Raw genomic sequence first — 25,141 nt, 5'->3', positions numbered from 1 at the left:
CTAATATAAGTGACACTACTGCAACTTTGAAGACAAAAACAAAACGGCATACAAAACTGTGACTTCGCTCCCTGACTGCACCTCTTACTCTGCACCCTGCCCACACTGTCCCACCCACAGAGGCAGGAGTGGGGATAAGAGGAAGGTAGCGCAGGAGGACATTACACTCAACCTACTGGGAAAGAGGAGCATACTTTGTAGCAATTTTCTGAAGGCCCTCTCCTGACACTAGGGAAGAAAACTCACATTCTACTCAGAGTTGCCATAAAGATAATTCTCAGGTGGAAAAAGAAAGAGAGGTTTAGGAGGGGGGAGAGGGAGAGAGGAAAAAAAATGATACTTATATGCCAAGATTTTACACGTGTGTTTTGTGTAGATGACAGAGAGTTATCATTTGGGAAAATGGCTAGAATCTGAAACTTTATCAATACTTTCAAAATGTATTACTTTAGTCAAATAATTTAAGCATTCTTTTATTTTCTTTTTAAAATATTACATGGATAAATTAGTCATGTCTATAAAAAGTTAAAGTTAACTTTCACTTTTGCTTTTCATATTAACAAGTATATTTTTCAAGTCTCATAAGATAGTCAGCCTTGTAACTTTAAACTCATACTTCCAAGAAAGGAGGACTGGTACTTCAGCTTTAACATTGTTTCAGCATACAAATGTTATAACATACAACAAACGTTCCTGTGATTAATCACATCTAACAAGTATAAAAACTCCAGGGCACTCAGAGGAGGACAATCCGACAGGATGGAAAGAATGTGGGCCTTAGAGTAAGAGAGACCTGAGATTAAACCTCAGCTCTGAGACTTATTGGCTCCTGGATCCTAAACAATTTGCATAACCTCTGTGAACGTTTATCTCACCTGCAAAATGGCAAAAATATCACTTAACTCAACATATTATAAAGATTAAATTAGATAATTGTACACAAAAAGTTTGGCCTACGGCAAATCACTCAATAAATATTATTAATTCCTTCCACCCTTCTCTATTTCATTGTTAAAGAGGTGTTCTCTGAAAACATACCGATTGAAGTTAATGTCCGGGTAACTAGAATACTCTGATTTCATCTTAGCATTTCGCCGTGGAAACGTGCAGAAGAAAGCATTAGCTAAAAGACTGGCAATCTGTTCCTGTGACATTGTGATGGAATGATTCATCTTCTGTTTCAGGAGTGGTATTGGCTGATAGAGGAAACAAAAAATACAGACAAGATGAGCAATAATTAGTTTAGCAATTTCAAAAGCAGAGGCACCAAATTGCATTTGCTAAATTAAGGCAGGAATAATTTCAGGCCACTCTTAAATCCTTAAATCAGCAATACTGTTGAAGTCAAGGGCAGTTCATCAAGGATGATTGGAAAAATGTAGGTGTTTGACAAACTGCAGGTTTCTAGTCAATAATAATGATAGTGAAGAGAACACAAAACATTACTTATTAGTGAAAAACAAGATTGCTTTAGCAAGTAAGAAAATAAAAACACATTATCTATGTAATGAAAATTAAAACAAAGGACGAAAGAGAAAAAGGCAATGTTGAGTTTAGTTATTATTGCATATGCTAAATTCTGTTCTCACTTATATTAAAGATGGTTGGACACTGTAATTTTTCTATTTCAGTTCTAAATAAAATGACCTAAGGAAAATATTTCAATAAGTGAGTCTTTTCCCGCTAATTCTGAGAAACAATTCACAGACAATTTCTTTATGAGACCCAAATCTAATTTTATTAAAGCAATTAATGGCATATGTGTATACAGATTTATGTTTAACTTGTAAGAAGACAGCCATTTCCTATATAATCATTCCAAATTAAGGAAGATGTAGGACATTTTTCCTTCAAATGTCTTATGTCTGAAATATCTTCTAGTTATATCAATCCGAAATTCACTGACCTTTTACTTTCAGTATAATCCACAGGACCTGAGTACTGTGTTCAGTAGGTTTTATTTATTTTAAATGTTTAAACTACATGTTTTTTTTGTTTTTTTAAAGATTTTTTTTTTATTTTTTCCTTTTTCTCCCCAAAGCCCCCCCGGTACATAGTTGTGTATTCTTCGTTGTGGGTTCTTCTAGTTGTGGCATGTGGGACACTGCCTCAGCGTGGTCTGATGAGCAGTGCCATGTCCGCGCCCAGGATTCGAACTAACGAAACACTGGGCAGCCTACAGCGGAGCGCGCGAACTTAACCACTCAGCCACGGGGCCAGCCCCTTAAACTACATGTTTTTAAAGACATGAGAGTAAAGCCAAAGACCAACCAACTGCCAGTTTCCACATCAGTTGTTAAGTTTCAAAATGGCCCAACATAATATCTAGAGGTGCTTCTCCTTCTCCCTTTCAATAAGACCCAGAACTAAGAATCCTGGATAACTGTATTAATCTCAAACCAGGATGCACAGAGAACAGTTTGATCAACTCTCAGAATCAACACTCAAAAGTAACAGAAAATACACATCACTGCTAGAATAAGAGTTTGCTAGAAAAAGATAAGGTTAAACTTGCATTTCAACTATTTCTCTTCGGAAAATACAAAGGTAAACAAGGGAAATGTAAAGAACTTATTTTCACTTTGGTATCCAAAATTCTCTCTCCTTTTAGGCCTTAGTGATTACCATCTCTAAGAAGGAGGAAATAGAGAGCTCATATTGATCTTCTTTACCCATCCCACACATTTATTTACAACCCAGCAATGAGTTTAGAAAAGGTGACAATGAGTCAATGGCTTAAAGCAAACTGTTACTTGATTTTAGTAAGAAATGAGTTTTTAACTACCATTTACCCAGTTATCTACAAAAATGATTTTAAAAATTAACGGTGATATTTTTAGGCTTAATGGACTTTAAACATAAACATTTCTTGTCCTCCAAATAACCAAATAATATAATTTTAAATAGAATAAACGATTTCTGTTCTCTTGGTGAGGAGAAACGCCTGAAAGCTCATACTCGGGGAAAACTAGAGATTGTAAATCTTTTCATAAAGTGCTCAGCTAGATGAATAAAATAAATGACTGGATAATATGAACCAAGATCTTTCAAAAAGTTCATGTACAAAATTTGTTTCCTTTAATTTCCTTTTTATAAATTTAAAATTTACTTTTTGGATTTGGCCTAAAGAATGTTAATGTGATAAATTCATTAAATAACAATATATGCAATTTAACTCACCAGGAGGAGATAAGACATAAATTACAAAATGTGCTAAATACGATTTGAGCACTCCAGGACAGATTAACTTTGGCTGGCGGAGGTAGGGAAGGCTGCACAGGGGAAGTAAAAGTTAGGCAGAGCCTAAGAGGTAGTGAGAAACTTTACTAGGTAAGGGGAAAAGCAAGGAGGGAATGGGAAAAGAATGAACACAAAACATAATTAAGCAAATAACGTTCAACATAAACAAGAAGAGGATGAGTTTTAAAATACATTTTCCCTGCCCACTAGAAAAACTTATCTCAGATACAATGCACTAATGAGGTGAAATAAAATTGGAAATATGACGGTAAAATACTAAAAATATGGCATGATGAAAAACATTCAGTGGTTCTCAATTGAAGGTGGCATGGCCTTCAGGCACCTGGACATGTTTTTTAGTTGCCCCAACGACTGTGCTTGTGGGTTTTGGGGTGTCTCAGTGACAGACTGCAATGTGTGGGACCACCCAGAAATTGTTCACCCAAAATGTCCCTAGGGCCCCTGTGGAGCAACAGTATTAGCAGAACCCTGGATAGCATCCATGTGGCAAGGAGACAGCCCAGTGGCCCTGTGGTTAAGTTCAGGTGCTCTGCTTCGGTGGCCCAGGGTTTCACCAGTTCAGATCCTGGGCGCAGACATGGCACTGCTCGTCAGGCCATGCTGAGGTGGCGTCCCACAAAGCAAATCTAGAGGGACCTACAACTAGAATGTACAACTATGTACTGGGGGGCTGTGGGGAGAAGAAGGGAAAAAAAAAAGAAGATTGGCAACAGTTGTTAGCTCAGGTGCCAATCTTTAAAAAAAAAAGACAGGCAAATTCAAACCACTGTTGTGAGACACATGGGAATAAAATTATGAAGAACAAACCAACAACCTCTTCAGGTGGTTTGAAAATATGTCCACACACTCTTTGACACTCCTTCCTTTAAGAGGCAGAGCCTAATTATCCTCTCCTTGAGTGTGCGCTAGATTTAGTGACTAATTTCCAACGAAAAAAAAACAGTGGAAGAGAGTGGGTACCCTCAGAAACTATCGTAAAAAAGGCACTGCCATTTCCTTGCTCTCTCCTTTGCGTGGCTTGTTTTGGGGAAGTTAGCAACCCTGTCATGAGGGCTTGCCCACGGAGAGGCAGATGACAAGAAATTGAGGCCTTCTGCCAACTGCCATGTGAGTGAGCCAGCTTGGAAGCGGCTCCTCCTTCTCAGTCAAACCTTCAGAGGACTGCAGCCCTCGCCTACATCCTGCCTGCAACCTCAAGAGAGACCCTGGGCCAGGACCACCCAGCTAAGCTGCTCCCGAATTCCCGACCGACAGAAACTGTGAGATACTAAATGCTTGTTGTTTTGAACCACTAAATTTTGAGATTGTTACATAGAAATAAATAATACACTCCAAACAAAATGAAATAATACCAGATCTTTTCTTTCATTTTTTAAAAGTTAATAAAGTACCAAGAAAGCTCACTTGTTATACAATATACCGCTTTGGGGGAGGGGGTAGGGAGTGGGCAGTATTAAGCCATTTTGAAGGTAAAATGTTCTAAATCCATTAGGATGTTTTGAAATAATGGCCACTTTTTTTTAAGTTAGAGATTGTTTAAACAAAAAAGAGAAAAAGAAATCTGAGCAAGCAAACATCAACAGTGTAAACTGAAGCTCAGAAATTGAATGCTGCATTTTTAATGTCCTTTTGCAGCCTTCTCTCCAGCCTCTAACCTTTTCTTTAGTATAGCAAAATCATCATACTCTGGCAAAAACTGTTTCGCTTCTCTCTCTTTGACCTTAGCCACTAGAGTTTAAAGGAAATTCAATTCTGAGTCTCAAGGAAGCTACTGAGGAAGAAGTTATTTCCACCAACCTGGGTGCAAATATTTGGCAGACACAGTGCAATTTTCACCATATCAGGCAAAATGGACTGATATAAATGTTGAGCTTCTGCTTCTTCAAGTACCTGAAAACCAATAAAATACGTTATTGGTGAATAATTACCAACGAACAAATGTTTGTTATGAAATTAAACTACATATCTGCTTTTCGTAGGATCCCATAATAAAGCACATTATCAGCATCATCAAACATGTACGAGCACATGAACAGGGTGCACTAAAGAACTTACAAACTCATTTCCAAATGTATGTAATTCACCTTAATGCCCTCTGAAAATGAATTAAGCATCCCAACTATGAAATATCTCTCACGTCAGCATTCACAACAAATAAAACACTTGCAAATGAAAAACAGTACATTCTGCCCTTGGTTACATCAACCAAAAGCTGCCAGACCACCAAGGACTTCTGAGACGCCCTCAAGGACCCATCTAGCTTCAACAGTCTGAAACTTAAACAAATCACCATTAAAGCCACACTAATTATTTCAGACCATATTATGTGTGTCAAATCTAACCTACTGGGTACTAAGTCTGATGACCTTACACTTTTCCATTTCCAGGCACCCTTGGGAAGTCAAAACCACAATTCCCATATCATAATTTGAAGTACAACAAAGATGACATTCATGGTCCATTTTTGTCTTCTATAATTTCCCATCTCCACAAGGCTTTCAAAATTACTTTGGGCCTTTTAATCCAATTTCTCTCTAAACACCAGGGTTATTCCTTTAAAAGTATTGAAAATGAAAACACTCTAATTTAGAGATACTACATACACAGTCAGGATCAAAGTAAAGCATTTATCTATCTGAAATCACATTTGAACTAGAAGAGGTCTCTACAGAGAAAAGAAAACTGGGGCCAAGGAGGTTATCTGATCATCCTAGATTGAGAAGGTCAATTAGCAATTAAATCAGAACTAGAACCCAAGTGTTCTGGCCTCTACTAAACGGCTCTCCCCACTTTCCTTTGTGACCAATGCTTGGGATTGATGAGGATACAGACTCTTTACAAATATCTATAGACTTCCTTTGCTATCAGGAGCTAACCTGAAATAAAAGAACATTCATTTGTCTATCTGCAGCTGGATGGGGTATGTGTGTAAACAGAAAAATTAACAAAGATAATTTACATTCACTCTGATTTTCTTTTCCCTTCATTCCTGTGGGTCACTTGAGCATATTTTAAAATTTCATTTTTATTTATCTAGAGTGTTTTTGAGTACACCTCTTTGAATAGATTTTTTTTTACTGGCTGTTCTAGGCATTACATTATATATAACTTATCACTGTTTCCAGGGGTCAACTTTTTACCAGCTCCAGTAAAGTACAGAAACTTTACCTTTCTTTAAGTTCCTTTACCCTCCTCTATTTATAATATAATTTTATTCAATATTTCCCTATATAGATTGAGAACCACATTTGACAGTATTGTAATTTTTTTAAAAAGTGAAAGAGAAAATGTCAAACATAATTTCGAATACTCAAGAAGAAAAATTATATTTTTACTCTTTCTCTTGTTCTTTATTCCTTCCTGATGTTCAACGATTCCATCTTCTATCATTTCCTTTGTTTCAAGAAATTCCTTTAGGTTGGGTGGTTAAGTCAATTACTACTTAATAAACAAACCTGATTATAAATCAACATTGATTGTGCACCATTCCAATCTGGAATTGGTCTTTTCTGATCCTCTAAGCCATTGTTCTGGCACTTCCGGGAGAAAGAAGTAGTTCATCTATTAAGCAAGTAGGTAGCATATCTTCCCTCTGTACAATGGAACTATGAATTCAACGCATGTATCGTAGCCACTCTTTGCTTTGACATCCAGTGATTTGGACTCTGAAGAAATCCTTCATGGGATGTGTAAGTCCTAATCCGGAGGGTAACACTAAGTGCTAGACCTTGTAGAATCTCACTCAGATATGGCCACACTCCTGTCTCTGAGGACTTCTGCCAACGGCATATGCACTTTATGTTCTGAGTAGGATCCAAGCTACTTCCCTAGCACCTTGGCATAATAACTAATAAAAAATTTTTTTAGTTTATGGTAAAAAGTTATTTCCAAACTTACTTGACTTCCTTTGGACATTCTTTTGGGACAGGTCGACTAATGACAAATTCTCTTCCTTTCCTTCATCTGAGAATGCCATGGTTCCCTTTCATTCTTGAAGGATATTTTCACTGGATATGGAATTCTCAGTTGACAGTTCATTTCTTTTAGTCTTTCAAAAATATTGTGTCACAGATAATTCTAACATCTGTATCTCATGGCCAGCGTCCGTTGATTGTCTTCTCTCATTTCAGTTGAGATTTTCTTGGTTCTTGGTGATGAATGATTTTTGATTGAATCTGGTTATTTGGGGTATTATAAGACTTTGGATCTTATTTAAATCTTGTTTTAGCAAGCCTTCTGTGACAGTGGAAGGGGACAGCCACCCCATTATTGCCAGTTAGGAGTGGAAACTCAGATTCTCTAGTCCACCTTTGTTGGCTCCCAGGGCAAAGAGTGGGAGAGGCATCTTGATACTGCTGGGTGGGTGTGAGAGTTCAGGCTGCCCACCAGGCCTCTGCTGATACCACCCTGGTGCAGTGTCTTCCTGAGGGCCCACAGACCCTAGCTGGTCAGTCTTCTCTCCACCTTTCAGAGTCTTCTTACGCTTATACAGTGTCCTGTATTTAGCAAAAGGGATAGGGAGAAGTGTCTATCCAAGCATTTTTAACCTTAAGACATTTAACCTTAAGTGTCTAAATAGGCTGACAGCTTCTTCTCCTTTGGGTACCTGTCCTTGTCTTTTAAAATTGACATATGAGTAGCTGCTGCTACTGCTTTGCTGACTGTCACAAGCTTTAAAAGTTATTTATTTGATAAAATTTATTTATCTGATGAAACGTTACTACACTGGACTTCACAACTATCAGCATTTCAGACCTATGTCTAATGTTGCTTTGGAAACACAAATGAAAACATAAAAAAAGTGATCCAACTACTGTTTGAGATGGAATGCATAATTTAAAGAACTAGCCCTCTCTTATGCCCTCTCACATATTATTAGTATCTTTATGTAACCTTACTTTTTACATATTTACTATTTATTAATCTCTAACTTATTAATCTCTACAATGCAAACCCAGATGTAAGTAGCAAACATTTTTAAATGTAAATCATTTCTTAACTTTAAGAGAGGGAAGAGCCTTAAATAATAAATAAGCATTTATTTATAATATATATATTATGTTATTGTAATGATGATGATGATGATGATGATGAAGAATAAGCATTTACATGACGGTAAAAAAGAAAGTTTCATTAAATTCTCCCACAAGAAGAGCCCTACTGGATAGCCTGCATAATTACATGTAGCAAGTGTTTCTGTGCATATGTCTGTGCATGTGTGTAGATAATGACCTTTTATTCTAGTCCCAAAAATTCCTTATGTGTATATTTCACCCAGAATTGATACAATGAGTTTCAAAATTATAATGCTATTTTGCCCTTTTCCTCTCTTTAGAATACAGATCTGTTCATTCATTCAATTGGCCAGTAAACAAATATTTGAGTATCTATTATGTGCCAGACACTGTGCCAGGAATGAAGACAGAACCATAAACAATCACATCCGTGATCACTGACCTCTTTCTGTGCTCTTTCTGTGACCCTCCCAATACATCAGCCCAACCTTGAAGGATAGTAATTACTGCAATCTCGTCAGTGACCATGGAGAAGCTATCTTTCTTTCTCCTATCAGCAGAGAGAAACATGGACAAACCACTAAAATCCAGTAACTAAATTTGTCAAATGTCAGAACGTTATAAATAATTTCAATATCTAGAAGCATACAAACAGAAGAGTTTACTTATTTCTTCTTTCTTAGAATACTTGATCAACTAAAACAATCTGTGACGTATGCTCTAATACTAAAGACATAATCATACATTACTAACTGCAGTACCTGACACACGGAAAGTACTAAATATTTACTACTGAACTTTGAGTGAATAAGTGAAACCTATAGCTGGTAAAATCAGAAAACTAGTGTATTTTAATAAATGAGGACACTTCCGTAGATCTGCTTCTTCAAACAGTTCATAGCAAACAGCTTTTTTTGGGCATATGTGAGGAAGACTGGCTCTGAGCTAACGTCTGTTGCCAATCTTCCTCTTTTTGCTTGAGGAAGATTGTCACTGAGCTAACATCTGTGCCAGTCTTCCTCTATTTTATGTGGGAAGCCACCACAGTGTGGTTTGACAAGCAGTGCTAGGTCCATGGTCAGGATCCAAACCTCCGAACCCCAGGCCACCGAAGCAGAGCAAGTGAACTTAACGACTACGCCACTGGGCCAGCCTTGCAGACAGCTTTTAAATAGTGACCAATCACAAATCGACAAATACAATAAACACCTCAAGCCTCTACATTTTATCTATTGGTGTAAACCTAATTAGATACTGGTGAAATTTTGAAAAGTTACTAACACTCTTCTTTAATAGGAATTTTCAAAAAATTTTATATAAAAGATATAGAACATTAAATTTCATTAAACAATTTTCAGGAGCCAGCCCGGTGGTGCAGCAGTTAAGTGTGCACGTTCCACTTTGGCGGCCCGGGGTTAGCCGGTTCAGATTCCGGGTGCAGACATGGCACAGCTTGGCACGCCATGCTATGGTAGGTGTCCCACATATAAAGTAGAGGAAGATGGGCACGATGTTAGCTCAGGACCAGACTTTCTCAGAGAAAAAGAGGAGGATTGGCAGCAGTTAGCTCAGGGCTAATCTTCCTCAAAAAACAAAAATTTTCAATATGAAAAGTATATCACCCCAAAATCTAAATAGGGAAGAGGAAAAAACTCATAATCCTATGATTCTGAAGTTAATATAACCATTTCAGTGTTTGTTACACTTAGGTGTTTGTTTTTCTTCTCACACAGAAAAAATCACTTGAAATCATGTTGCTCAAACAACTTTGTATATTTTTTTCACCTAATATGACAACAAAGAACTGGCCACTTTGCTATATAGTCTTCATAAACATCACAAGAACCAAAATGTTTTTTAAAAAGTGATGCATTTTCACTGTAGAAAATTAACATAAACAAAATGAAAATAAATATCACCCATATACCCACTATCAAGATATCCTGCTAACATTTTGGGATATATCCTTCCAGGCTACTATCTATTAAAGTTTGCATCTTGTTTTCATTTACATAGTGGACAATTCCCCATGTAAATAAATAGAATCCTACATCACCATTTTTTAATTAAGGTTATGAAAGTTAACATCCTTGTGAAATTACAGTTGTACATCATTATGAGTCATGTTGTAGGTACACCACTTCACCCCTAGTGCCCTCCCCCCACCCCCCTTTCCCCTGGCAACCACCGATCAGTTCTCTTTGTCCATATGTTAACCACCACCTATGAGTGGAGTAATACAGAGTTCGTCTTTCTCTGTCTGGCTTATTTCACTCAACATAATACTCTCAAGGTATCCATGTTGTTGTGAATGGGACGACTTTGTCCTTTTGTATGGCTGAGTAGTATTCCATTGCATATATATACCACATCTTTTTTATCCAATCATCAGTTGCTGGGCACTTAGGTTGGTTCCATGACTTGGCTATTGTGAATAATGCTGCGATGAACATAGGGGTGCATGGAACTTTTGGAATTGCTGATTTCAGGTTCTTAGGCTAGATACCCAGTAGTGGGATGGATGGGTCATAAGGTATTTCTATTCTTAACTTTTTGAGGAATCTCCATACTGTTTTCCATAGTGGTTGCACCAGTTTGCATTCCCACCAACAGTGTATGAGGGTTCCCCTTTCTCCACAGCCTCTCCAACATTTGTCACTCTTGGTTTTGGATATTTTTGCCATTCTAACAGGTGTAAGGTGATATCTTAGTGTAGTTTTGATTTGGATTTCCCTGCTGATTAGTGATGATGAGCATCTTTTCATGTGTCTATTGGCCATCCATGTATCTTCTTTGGAGAAATGTCTGTTCATGTCCCCTGCTCATTTTGTAATTGGGTTGTTCGATTTTTTATTGTTGAGTTGTGTGAGTTCTTTGCTACATCACCATTTTTAATAGCTGGGTATTATTCTACCATTTGGAAGCACCAAAATTTATTTCCCCAATTTTCTAATGATAGATTTATAGGTGGTTGTCAATTTTCCACTATTATAATTACCATTGCAATGAATATCCTTGTACATGCATCTTTGTGCATCTGTTTGAATATCTCTACAAGTGAAAATGCTGTATCAAAAAGCATAGGATTTTTTTTTAAGGCTTTTGCTGTATGCTGTCCAGTCACCTTCCAGAAAAGTTCTATCAGTGGATATTCTGGTGCTGTATAAGAAAGTATTCAACTCCATTCCTTACTAATACTGTGCATTCTCACATTCTTGTTATATTTGCAATTTGATAGGCTAAAATGACACTTCACTATTATTTTAATGTTTCTTTGATTACTAATGATGTTGAACTCTTTATTCCCACGTGTTCAAGCCCTTTTATTAAGAGCCTTTAACCCTTTTCTTCTATCAATTTTTAAGCAATACGTGAATGCATTCTTGCCTTAAAAATGTCAAATAATCCAGATGAAGTCAAAGCTCTCCTTGACTACAAATTCCCAGTTCCAAACAACTTCTCGGACATAAACAGATGCATGTCTCCTTCCCAGACTTCTTCCAAACATTTATATATACGTGCATGCAGAAACTTAGCTGTTTTGTTAATTTTTTAACTAAATGGTATACTATATTTTCCTGCAACTTGTTTTTTGCCTTAAGAGAAAGCCTTAGAAGTCTTTCCATGTAACAGAATGATGCTATACAGTATTCTGTAGGATGGATGTACAATAATTTTTTAACTATTCTCAATTGATGGTAAGCATTTTTCCTAACATGAAAAATTTCAAAAAATACAGCAAAGTGAAAATAACTATACAATGAACACCCAGATACTCACTACAACTAACATTTTACTACATGTACTTTTGTCACATATCTATCCATCCATCAATCCGCTTTCAGTGCATTTTGAAGTAAGTTGGGGGCAGAAGTACATTTCACTTCTGATCACTTTAACCTGCATATAAATATAGTTTAATATTTGTTTACAGGTGTTTTTCTTTTGAGGTAAAATTTACACTCAATGAAATAAACTAATCTTAGTGTATCATTCAATGAGATTTTACAAATGCATTCACCTGCATAACCCAAATCCCTATCAAGATAAAGGGTATTCCCATCACCCTAGAAAGTTCCTTCATGCCCCATCCCAGCCAACTCCTGCCCCTACACCTGAGAGACTACCATTGTTTCAAAATCTTTTCTACCACAGGTTAGCTTTGCCTCTTGTAAAACTTCATATATTGGAAATATATGATACACACTGTTTAGTGTAAGGATTTTCTTTTCTTAGCACAATGTTTTTGAGATGCATCTATGTTGTGTGTATCAGTGATCTTGTTCCCTTTTATTATTTTGTTTTATTGTATGAATATACCACAATTTGTTTATTCATTCTTCTGTTGATAGACAACTGGGCTATTTCCAGGTTTTGGCTATTATAAGTAAAGTTGTCATAAACATTCTTCTTCAAACACAGGACTTTTTGTGTACACATATTTTCACTTTTCTTGGGTAGGTACAGAAAGCAATGGAATTAACGGGTCATACGGTAGGCACGTGCTTAGTTTACTAAAGAACTGCTAGACCTTTTTCCAATGTGGTGGTACCATATTACACTTCCCACAACAAAGTATGAGAGTTCTAGTGGCTCCACATCTCTACCTACATTCAGGTGTCCTAGTTTTAGCCTTTCTAGTGCCTGCATACTAATATCTCATTCTAGTTTTAATTGGTGTATCCCCAATGACAAATGATACTGAGCACTTTTTAATACGCTAATTGGCCATTTGTATACCTTTCTTTGTGATATGTCTTTTAAACTTTTTTTGCTCATTTTAAAATGAAGTTGCCTGTCTTTTTATTTTGAATTGAGTTCTTGACATATTCTAAATACAAGTCCTTTATCAGATAAATGTTTTGCAAATACAGTCATATGGCTGCATAATGGCAGTTCAGTCAACAACGGACCACACAGATGGACTATACACAATGATGGTGGTCCCATAAGATTAGTACCATATAGCCTAGGTGTGTAGTAGGCTGTACCATCTAGGTTTGCGTAACTACACGCTACGATGTTCGCACAACAACGAAATCTCCTAACGAAGCCCTTCTCAGAACATCTCTCCATCGTTAAGTGACACATGCCTGTATTTTCTCCCTGTCTTTAGCTTGTCTATTTATTTTCTTAATGTCTCTTGATGACAAATTATTTTATCTATTATTTTATTGTATATGTATTATGTATAATTCTTTTATGCATTTTATGTATTATGTAATTATTATTTTTTTCTTTTATGGTTAATGCTTTCTGTGTCCTAAGAAATCTTTCCCTACCCCTAAGTCACAAAGATGCTTTCTTCCAGAAGCTTTATGGTTTTGGCTCTTGCATTTAGTTATCTTCTATGTATGTGTGCAAAGAGTTGATGTTCATTTTTCCCCCCATAAGGATATCCAGTTTTTCCAGCACGATTTGTTGAAAAGACGTCTCTTTCCCCATTGGATTGCTTTGGCACCTTTGTTGAAAATCAAATGACTGTAGAATCATAGGCCTACTTCTGGGTTTTCCATTGATCAATTTGGTTCTTACACCAGCATCACACTCTATTAGTTTCCCTGGGCTGCCAAAACAAAGTACCACAAACTGGGTGGCTTAAAATAACAAAAATTTATTCTCTCACAGTTCCTTAGACTAGAAATCCCAAATCAAGGTGCTTCCAGGATCATGCTCCCTCTGAAGGCTCTAGGGAAGCATACTTCCTTGCCTCTTCCTAGCTCCTGGTGGCTACTGTCAATCTTTGGGGTCCCTTGACTTTTACACGCTCTCAACGAATAGTAGCTACTATTATATTGATGATACATATTTTACCCTCTTGCTTATTTAACATTTTACTACAGTTAAACCACTAATTATGCATCAAGACTTAGTTCACATCTCCTTGTGAAGTCTTCCTTGACTTTGCTAATTGTTCCTTCCTCTGTGACTCTATAGTCACATGCACATACCTGTATTACAGCACTTATTATGGTTTATTGTAATTATTTATTTACATGTTTTTCTCCTCTCCTTCTCTAATCTGTGAAACACTGCAAAAGCAGGGATGGATTTTATACATCTTATATTTCAGTACCAAGCATAGATTTAGTACTCTTTATTATTTGCTGAATAGAGTTGACAAAAATAAAAAACATTACATTTTATCCTGAAAGTATCCCTGGAAAATAGGAAGCATAAGGATATCTGGAGACAGCTCAAAGAAGGTGAAGTGAGTTCCCACATTCAAACTTCGTGGCACACATGAGGACTAGATGCCAGGGCTTTCCTTCCCAGGTTCACAAGGAAAGGCATTTTAGAGAATGGAGCACAGGCCAAGAAACTGCAAGACTACAGTTAGAGAGCCAGATCTGCATTACTCTCTGTATTAACATGGAAAAATCCCTGAATACTTTATTTCCTGATCCATAATAAGGATAATTCTAACTCTGTTTAACTTACAGTTATGAAACCTCAGCTATAACAGTATTTAATGAATTCTAAAGCCCCCACATACAAATGCAAACTATTAGTGTCTAATGGCCAGTAATTCACCAACTTTCTGGAGCCGCCTCCTTCTTTCATCACCCCCACATCAATTAACTGCCAAGTCCTACTGATTCATCCAGCAGGACCTCACATATTCATTACCTCCTCTTCATCACCACTAAGCTCCCCTGACTCAGCCCCTCATCCAGCCTCATCAAGATCACCACAATGAGCTACCTGCTGCCCTGTTGCCAGCCCACCTTCCATTTCTGCCCAAGTACATCCTGGGGTGTCCCTGTTCCACTTGAAATCTTTCAATGGCTTTTTGTTGCCTTTTCAATACAGTACCAACTCCTTGAACTAACAATCAACCTATGTGGCTCTAGATGCTTGTCTAGTCTTATTTAGTGTGCACACAGGAACACACACACACTTTCTCTTGTGCATTTCACATAACAGGTAATTCAGCAATTTACTCTTCTCTAGAACTCCCCTATGCTTCCAGATACAATTTGCACTACCCTAAGAACATCTTCCTACTCAACTCTACAACTTGCCTAACGTGTTAATGTCTTGCTTAAACAACACGCTGCTTCAAAGTCTATCCAAATGGACTCACCAGCTAGAAGGTAATTCTCCCTCTTGTAGTTTAACTGTACTTTTTTTTCACAAGACCCTTAAGGCTTCCTGTTTTATGTTGTGATTATTTATGGACATGCCTTCTAGTGCTTAGTAGAAGTTCCTTTAAGACAAGATTTATATTGATTCACTATGTCTAGAATATTAATATTCATATATGACATTTTCAATAAAAATATTTGTTAAAATAAATGATACTTTCTATTACACTTAAGTAATTTTACAAAGCTCATCCTCTTCCTCCTCTCCATTGCTTATCAGAATCTCCACTGCTTAGGACAAATACTAGAGGTTTGTCGCTTTTTTTTTAAAAGAAAAGTAAATTAAACTGCATATGGACTGAGCTTTCTATAATATACCTAAAACTTATGGGGGCTACCTCTAGCGCGTCCCAAGTCTGAGAGACAGGTTCACATTTCAAAAATTACACAGAAACAACATATGTCGGAATTATTAAGATCTTTCAGACCAACCTATTCTTCAGGCATGTTTTTAGACTACAAAAGTTAAACATTAGAGGGAAAAAAACAGTTACAGCACTAAATTATGTAAGGATAAAAAATCAACTGGAGAAGGTGAATGTTTCTAACATTTATTTGTGTGCGACTCAGGCTGACGCTTTGAAGAGAAGAATGTGACAGCCTACAAGAAAACAAACTCACTCATTCCTCTTAATTTCTGAAAGCTCATGCAAGTCTGACAAGCCAACCACAGAGTGATCTCTCATGTGTATCACCCATGACAATTATGGCTTCAATAAAAATGTTCTCCAAATTTTAATAAATTCCCATTTGTTTTCAAGAAATAGCCAGTCTAATATTTTCATATTTAAGAAGGCAGATTTCACAAATTAGCCAGCTAATTTGTGAACCTAAATAAGACTGTCCAAAAATTTTATCTTATGGCATCAAAAGAGGTACAAAATGAATGTGGCAGCAGAGGGCAAGGTGATATGAAATGCTGAGTGCTCATAGGGGTCAGCAGAGGTGACGCAGGAAAAATGGCTGTGCCGAGAAGCCACCCTGCCTTTCTGCCATCTTTCAATTTGGTTTGGTTTCCCTCTTCAAAGAGCTGTTAAGAATTTCTCTATGAATTTTCAAAGTACTATGACTCAAATCTGGGAAGCACTGATAAAAATCACAGCTCGTTATAAGCATTTGAAATGATTTGTTTTAAGGATAATACAAAAGAGACTCTAAAGTATTTGTCCTGTAACTTACACTGGAAATAATCTGTATCTATCATTATATTAATTTGACAGTTGTTTAATATGAGATACATCAGACTGCTATAGACACTTCCTTTTCCTCCCCATCACTGGCTGCCAGCAGAAGGAGAAAAAAAGGAGAAAGAGTGCTAAGCATTGGAATCTCCTTTTATTCTTACTCTCCAAACCCACAGCGAACCTCTTACTAGCCAGTCCAGGGAATAGAAGGAGGAACGAAGCTTCAAGAACGCTCCTGCCTGCCCTCACCGTAACTCCACCACCAGTCTCCCCCATGGCTGTTCTGTTTCTCATGACACAACTCTGCACTAGTTTCTCACTTTGGAAAACAAGCCAACAGTGGCTTAAAATTCACAGGCTTTTGTAGATGGGTGTGGAATTTCACTATTATGTTCTCCAAAATCCAAATAATTAACAACTAATCTGGGAACACAACCAATTTAGGAAGAATGCCTTCATCCAGTTCTTGAAACAAAATATGCTTCTTATCGAAAATGGCTACACTATTTCCTACACAAATTTCATTAGATTAAACACAAAGAAGAGAATTCTGTACGTTTATGAAACATGAAGGAAGCTCTTTTCAAGAGTATTTACTGATAATCACTATCTTTTTTCATGTTAATAATAAAAAGCTGAGTATCCTCACCTTAGAAAGGACAAAACATAATAACAACCTCATCATACTCTGTCTCCAAAGAAGAATTTTCTTCTCAGTCCTGTTATGGTAAATGATTGTTCTTTAGGGAATAACCCCACACTACCACAAGGTGTTCTGAGAGGTCCTTCTCATCTCTCACTTCTATTACTGCGTGACTACATGGCCATATCCATCAATCACTTTCGCAAGCACCAGCAAACCACAACGCTATTACATACAGGCCAACAGATATTTTCAACACCGTATAGTCACACTATTATCCATCTTTTATAGACAAGCAATCAAACTCAACATGACAAGATTTCAGAGAAATAGTTAACAGTAATGTAAGTTTCCTAGTCAGAAAAGCAAAAAGGACTGACTTTGTCCAAGAAATATAAGTGAGCAATAATTCCAATCTTTTACCATAGTTTACACTTTTAAATTTAATAAGAATATATTTTGAACTATAAGATATCCTTTAAAACTACTTATTTTTACTTTAAAGTAATTATCAAGATAGTTCAATGATAGCTTCTCACACTCCCATCACTTGAAAAATAATTTGCCATACATACCAAATAATGTGCATACTTATATACTATAATGCTTAATAATTTAATTCTTAAATTATCCAGTATGAATTAATAATCAATATTATAGTTCAAACTTCACTCATTAATAAGGGTGAAACAAACACAATTTTCCCCAAAAGGTTTGAGGGCACCCCCTGGTGGCAGATTCGTTGGAGAAAAAATAATAATGCAAGTGCATTGGTAGTTAAAACAAATGCTGTTACAATGAAAATATCTTTTTCAAAAATTGACCAAGTTTTACTCAATAACCCAATTACTTCAGGTAATATACAATCTAGAAAAAATTCTAAATGTGATCAAAGAATGTTGACAAATCTCTGAAGTTCCCTGTGAGATCTGACCAGCAGTAGCTTCTAGGTAGCCAGACTAGCAAGATGTCAGATGCAGAGAGAACCTTAGAGACGACCTGGACCAGTGTGGAGCAGAACTCTGTGCAGTCATGAAAACGTTCTATATCTGTGCTGTCCAAGATGGTAGCCACCAGCCACACCTGTTGACTGAGCATTTGAAATGTGGCTAGTGTGACCCGACAGCTGAATTTTAAATTTTATTTCACTTTAATTAATTTAATTTAAATAGCCATCTATGGCTAGTAGCTACTGTTGGGACAACAGAAATCTAGTCCTACTTGCTACTCCACTCCAATGAAATAGTCCCCAGAGCAATCCAAGGAAGGTTCAGAGGTTCCTAGACATATGTACAGCTGAATGGTACAAATACACACGACTAAATCTGTACCTCTTTGTTTGGGGATTTTTAAATGCACCTAATTTTATTCAGTTGCATCGGGCTACTTTTGGTAACTGCAATTCATTTTAAAATACAGATTAGCTTGAAAATGCTCAAATATCCTTTAGAAATAATTTTGGCTTTATAGCCTACATAAAACTGAAGACATGTGACAACTGATATAGCATTTACCTACATCAAATAAAACAGATTAAGAGCTCAGGCTCAATCTTCTGAGGCATTCATTCTTTTCTTACATGTAGTGAATAAAAAGGTTAAGTGGGACCCTGAACTGTGGACTAGCTGAGCTCAAAAATCCAAGAAAGAGAACAGCCCCATAGATCCAGCCTCTACTTTACACTTAACTTTAGCAGTATGTTGCTGTTTAGTTCAAGCATATATTCAGTGCCCACTTTGCCCAGGACATCATATTGAGTACTGTGAGGAGTAAACACAAAGGTAAAAATGCAAGGTCTCTGTCCTCTAGAAACTTACTATTTTTTAGGGTAAAAATATCATATAAACAGCCATAAGGGTTACGTGTACTGGCCTCATCTTTTGTCTCTACCAACTGCCAATCTCAAATGGTTAACTATCACTTTACTTCACACAAATAGTTCCTAAATCTTTCAGTAAGAGACTATGGCTTTAGACTTACACTTCTGTTTGTTGATCTACTCTCCTTGAATAATCTTGAAGTTAGTTCAAGAAACATTTACTGAGCACCAGCCACAAGCCAGAAAACATTAAGATGCCCTGAAGTAGTTCAGCCTCATGAAGGATGTAGACATTCCATAGACAGGTGATGCATTATTTGGCAAGTTCATGGAGGTATGCAGAGGTACTACTGCGAGCACAGAGAGAAGCTTTGATTAGAGGCTGAGAGGACAGAAAAGAGCTCCTGGAGAAGATAAAGACTGAGCTGAGTCTAGAAGGATAAATTAAGAGCAAGCAAGAGCATGACAGAGAACAATAAGCAATTCAGAGTCATTAGAATACCAGGTTTGGAGCAGGAAAGTGGCAAGAAATGATGCTGGAAAGGTGGGGAGAAGCAAGGCCATGGAATACATAAATTTCACCCAGAGCTGAAAATAGATGAGGTGCCACAGAAGGTTTTAAGAAACACGCTTCAGATAGCTCTCTATGTGTGAGCAGCACGAAAGATGGATTTGAAGGGAGCAACATTGTACACAGAGGTCAGCTGGATGACTCTGGCAATATAGCATCTGAGTCATGATGACGGCATGGATTAGACAAGTGTGATAGAAACAGTGGTGAGACTCAACAAGTGTTCAGGAAGTAAAATCATTGTGTCTTAATAAAAGAAGCCAACAGAGAGAGCTGAAGATAAAGATTTGAGTGTGCCCAGTATTAAATGGTATTTAAAGCTTGGCACTATGCGAAGTGATAGGGACATAACAAGGTACAAATCACAGCCTCCTTCAAGGAAGAGTATAGGAGATGGACAAGTAAAAGTCAAGTGACAGCTACACTAAACACTAACGGGCAAGCCAGCATTAACCAGGCTTGGGGGAAGATGGATGAGGCCAGAAAAGATACAATGACATATGTACCCTAAAGGATAATTCTGTTTTGGACATGCTGAGTTTAAGGAATGGATTAAGACTAGCTTTTCCTTTGAGATAACAAGAAAGAGATGAAGAATACTGAAAACCTAAAATGAAGGAACTCAAAGAATTTACCTTTTAGATGGTCTCAAATCTCTCAATGAGGTGTGAAGTAAGAGCAGTGGATAGGAGAGTGTGGGTGAGGACTAGAAAATAATGAAAAAGTTCAGAACCACAGAGTAAGGAGGAAATATATAAAAGATGGCAAAAAGAACCAAAGGCCAAGTTAAGATTCAATAACACAAACTCTCAGTGAGGCCTATCAGTAAGATTTATGTTTTATTTCCTGCCTTCCTCCCACCCTCCCTTCCTTTTTTTCAGTATCATCCTCAACTTAAGAGCGAAGGAAGCACATAGCTGGATGCTATCAGAGCTGAAAACTAGCTGACAAGAACCGTCAAGAAGGATCTAGATGAAAGAGTAGACTATAGGTACCAGGCTGGACAGGAAGAGATAGGAAGGCAGGAATACATTACAACAGATTACAACTGTTTTGCAAGGTGTGTTCCATGGAATACTAGCTACCAGGGAAATCATAAGCTGTTACACAGAAAGCGGTTCTGTTTATAAGTAAGTTTGGAAAAATGTCTAGTTAACCAAAACTAAGCAGGGTTCTTTACTGTAAGACTTCTCAGAACCATTCCCAGTAGGAGGATATAATATGCAGCATACTAATTTGACCATTCAATCTTTTATTTACAAACTATTTGAGAAAAACAACCTGGGAAACAGGGGCCCAGAAGAAAAGGGATAGAAGCAGTAGCCTTAAAAACAGTGAGGATAAGCAGAAGAAGAAGTGAGTAGAAAATTAAGGCTACAGTAGGAGAGAAATTCAGAACTCATGATCTTAGAGAAGGAACTGGCCTAGGGGGTCCAATCTGTGATCATACGTGGTCATACAGGTAAACACAGTAGCGGGTCTCACATACAGACTGGAGTCAGACTAGTACATGGGTCATCAACATGAATACCAACCAAAGCTGCCCAAGTTGATGTCAGGTAATAGGGCTGAGAGGAAAAGAGGCGTCAAAGATGGGCAGATAACATGAATGAGAAAAGGAGATACAACCAGATGGTGAAGGATTCAAAGGAACAGAGGCCAGTGGACCTTGGTAGGTGTCCTCCCTAAGTCAGTGCTTTTAAATGATACCAGATCTAAGGCAACAGGCTACTAAAGCCACCTTTTTCTAGAGGATTTTTCTAAGCTCCTCTTCTTTGTACCTGTAATTCAAATCTTTGAACTTATCAGGCCTCCCTAGCTTTATTTAACTGGTTTCTATGATGATTCTGCCCCTTTCCCGAAACACTTCCAGCTGACCTAACATTTGGGTGTTATGTCTGACTGACTCAGTTCCTCTCTAGGTGCTAAGCCAAGGGCTGGCTCTGACGGCATGCACCACAGTGCACAGATAAAAAGATGAGACCCACCTCAGCCCAGATCTACAAGTATCACCCTGGGTGTTCACAGATCTGAAACAGGGTTAAACAATTCAACAATGAACAGAAATCAGCAGCAGGGGGCTGAGGAAAGCAACAACTCCTCGTCATTCTAACAAGTCCCATTTGAGAAGGAAAAACTGCCAATAAGAAAAGCTCCTTCAGCTAAGGTAAGGAAGTTAAAGGACAGGTACTATTCAAGGAGAGATTTGAGAGAGATGTTAGAATGGAGCAGTGGTTCTCAAACTTTCAGGTACATCAGAATTAGCTGGGGGCTTGTGGAAACAGAGATGGCTGGGCCTTGCCCCCAGAGTTTCTAATTCAGTAGGTCTAGGTTGAGGCAGAAGAATTTACTTTTCTATCAAGTTCCCAGGTAACACTGTTGCTGCTGGTTCAAAGAGCACACCTTGAGAACCACTGTAGTAGAGAAGGGTTATTAGCTCTTGGCCTTTTGGGCTGGATAATTCTTTGTTATGGGGAGTGTCCTCCTGCTCACTGTAGGATGTTAATGGCATCCATGGCCTCTACCCACCAGAAGCCAGTAGCACCTCCCTCCCAGCTGTGAGAACCAAAAATGTCTCTAGGCATTGCCAAAAGTCCCCTGGGAAGCAGAATCACTCATGATGAGAACTACCACAATGGAGTATAGTAGTTAAGAGCTAGACTCTGGAATGAGAGGCACCCGGGTGGAAATCCTGGCTTCGTCACTTGGGCAAGTTACTCCAACTCTCTAAGCCTTGGTTTTCAGTTCTTCATTTGTAAAATGGAAATATTAATAATGTCTACCTAATGCAGTAGTTGTGAGAATTAAAGGAGATAAAATATACTGCTTAAATTGTACTTAGGAAATAGTAAAGCTCCTAATAATAAGCGCTTCCACTGTCTCTACCACAGATAACCAAATACAATGTTTTAGCAAACACTGAGGAGATTATCTACAAGAGGGATCTTGCAGAAGGGGTAAGTCTGAGAGGAGATAGGGCTAAGTCCAGAATGGATAAGAGTTTGCAAGTAAAGCAAAGCTGAAATGGTTTACAACTTAAAGAGTAAGCTAGGAAGAAGGAAAGAATTTTAAAGGGAGACAGAAGTCAACTATGGGGAAAGAGACTGATAAATGGCTGCTAAAGCCAGTAAGCTGTGACAGTAGCACTTTGAACATTCCACTCCCAAAGGAAAATTCCCTTGTGCTATAGACTGAATGTTTGTGTCCCCCACATTCATATGTTGAAACCTATTCCTCCTACGTGATGGTATTTGGAGGCAGGGCCTTTGCGAGGTGAGTAGGTCAGGAAGGTGAAGCCCTATGAATGAGATTAGTGCCCTTATAAAAGAGACCTCAGAGAGTTCCTTTGCTCCTCCTGCCTTGTGAGGACACTGCAAGAAGACAGCCATTTATGAATCAGGAAGCAGGTCCTCACCAGACACCAAATCTGCCAATGTCTTTATCTTGGATTTGCCAGCCTCTAGAAGTGTGAGAAATAAATATCCGTTCTTTATAAGCCACGCAGTCTGTTGTGTTCTGCTACAGCAGCCTGAATGGATTAAGAAACCTTGTTTATCTCTGAGCTGGGCTTCCCAGGGCTGAGGTGAATTAGACCAGCAGCATCACTTGAGAGTTCACTTGAAAATATTCCATATTTCACAACACTGGAAATGGTTCTTGTTGCAGAAAATGTCTTTTTATAGTCCTTTTCATGTAATCAAAGGGCATTTGAGGCAACAAGGTACTATGCTCCTCAGGTTACTAAAAACTTCTTAAACACTATAAAGAATAATTGCTGACAGCTTGGAATCTGACTGCCTCTTGCAGTTAATCATCACCTGTCATTATCATGGCAATAAATCATGGATAAGTACTTTTCACAACTAGTACTAACAGTAAAATATGGAGAAGACTATTGGACCAGTCCTTAGTAGATAAAGCTACCACGGAACCACTATAGTAGGAGCTCCGTGTAGGAGCTCTCTTTTAGCTTCTACAGTTCTCAAGAATTAAATTAAATCAAACCGTAAAGCAATGCAGACCTTATTGATTCTAGAGACTGTGAGTCACCAAGGGAAGAAGTCCAAAAAGGTTAAATTTCCACTGAACTCCACATCAGAGGGTCGAAAGCTAGAGAGATAAAGACATTAGTCGTAGACTTATGAAACATTCAAGGCTGCTTTCATTTGATTAGGAATTTGCCACAGGCTCTTTATGACAAATGTAACAAGGACACTTTAAATCTTTTAAGCTTTGAAGAAAGATCCAAAAAATAGATTAGCTATGAAAAATTCCATTTGGAATTGGAAGCTAAAGAGTAATGTGTTTATATACATTCAGAAGCTTACTCCTGCATTTCCAAAAAAAAAAAACAAGGCTATTGTGGAAGGCCACAATCTTTACGGGCTATTGGCTAAAGAAATCTGTCCTGATTTGAAACAGTGGTTACAACAACCTGTTGCCTTATGTCAGTTTTTCCCAAACTATTCTAAAAACCACTACCATTCCATGAAATGTTTATAAGAGATTCTGATGGGGGGAGAGGGGAAGGAAGAAAGAAAAAAAACCCTCTAATATTTTTGCTCTAAAATTTTTAATACACAAAAAATACTAAGTACATTCGATAACAGTTATAATTAGATAAGCTGCCCATGAGAGTGTGCCACGCCCCAAAAGGCCAGGAAGACCACAGGGTACCACTTACACATGAACGCACTGATGCTTAAGTGATGCAAAACATAAAACTATTATGTTTTATACTATTTAATGAAAGGTGATTTATGCTATGATTTTTGCCTAGTAATTTCAACATATTATATTTTAACTTTTTATCCCATAATAAATATATGAATCAAAACTCAATTTCTTCTAGGCATTACTTTATAAACATGAGACGACTTTTTTGGTTATCTATTTTAATACAAGCTTATATTTATTTTTTCTGAGTTTCTAATGATGTTCTGTCAATAATCATAATTTTCAAAGTTTCTCATGGTCACATGAGTTCAAAAATGTTATTTTAGTTAAATAGAGGTTTAACAGGACATGCCTCATTTGGGGGACAATGCATTCTGATGTACGTGTTTTTAAAATTTAAAATCACACATGAAGAACTCTGAAGGAAGAGATGACTTAGACATCATAATTTTCTCCACCTAGTTTACATTCTACAAAACTCAACAGGACCCCCATTTACCTTTTAAAATTAAGCAGCACATAAGCAAGAATGCAAGTTCATTACTGATAGATTTACATACCCTCATTTACAGGAAAAGAGGCTTTACACAGCCTTTCTCTGACAAATGATAGGCCACTAGCTGACAGGACAACTATATATTGTAGCAACTACAGCAAAGGCAAAAGACACACAATTTCTAAGTTGGAATGAAGAATTTATTGTACATGTATGACCTGAGGTATAGACTTCATGCTGTATTTTTTTTCTCCTAAATTGTGGCTTCCAAAGAGGAATATATTACTAGGCTAATCACAGCAACAAAACCTTTCTACTTTAAAGTCT

The 25,141-nt window shown here is 37.5% G+C and overlaps 1 protein-coding gene across 6 annotated transcripts in view; it reads right to left on the bottom strand.

Annotated features, from left to right (window-relative positions):
- PARG (poly(ADP-ribose) glycohydrolase) overlaps positions 1 to 25,141 on the bottom strand; it is a 113,213-nt gene that overhangs the window by 59,827 nt on the left and 28,245 nt on the right. For all 6 annotated transcript variants that reach the window (XM_070493057.1, XM_014830465.3, XM_070493061.1 and 3 more), the window contains 2 exons: positions 5,059 to 5,151; positions 1,039 to 1,196 (listed from right to left, as the gene is read on the bottom strand). In XM_070493057.1, coding sequence (XP_070349158.1) covers positions 1,039 to 1,196; positions 5,059 to 5,151 — 251 coding nt within the window. The remainder of the gene's footprint in view (positions 1 to 1,038; positions 1,197 to 5,058; positions 5,152 to 25,141) is intronic.

This window comes from Equus asinus, chromosome 2, assembly GCF_041296235.1.
Source record: "Equus asinus isolate D_3611 breed Donkey chromosome 2, EquAss-T2T_v2, whole genome shotgun sequence".
Classification (NCBI taxonomy): domain Eukaryota; kingdom Metazoa; phylum Chordata; class Mammalia; order Perissodactyla; family Equidae; genus Equus; species Equus asinus.
The sequence above is the reverse complement of the archived record's forward strand: the minus strand, read 5'-3'. Positions and strand labels throughout refer to the sequence as shown.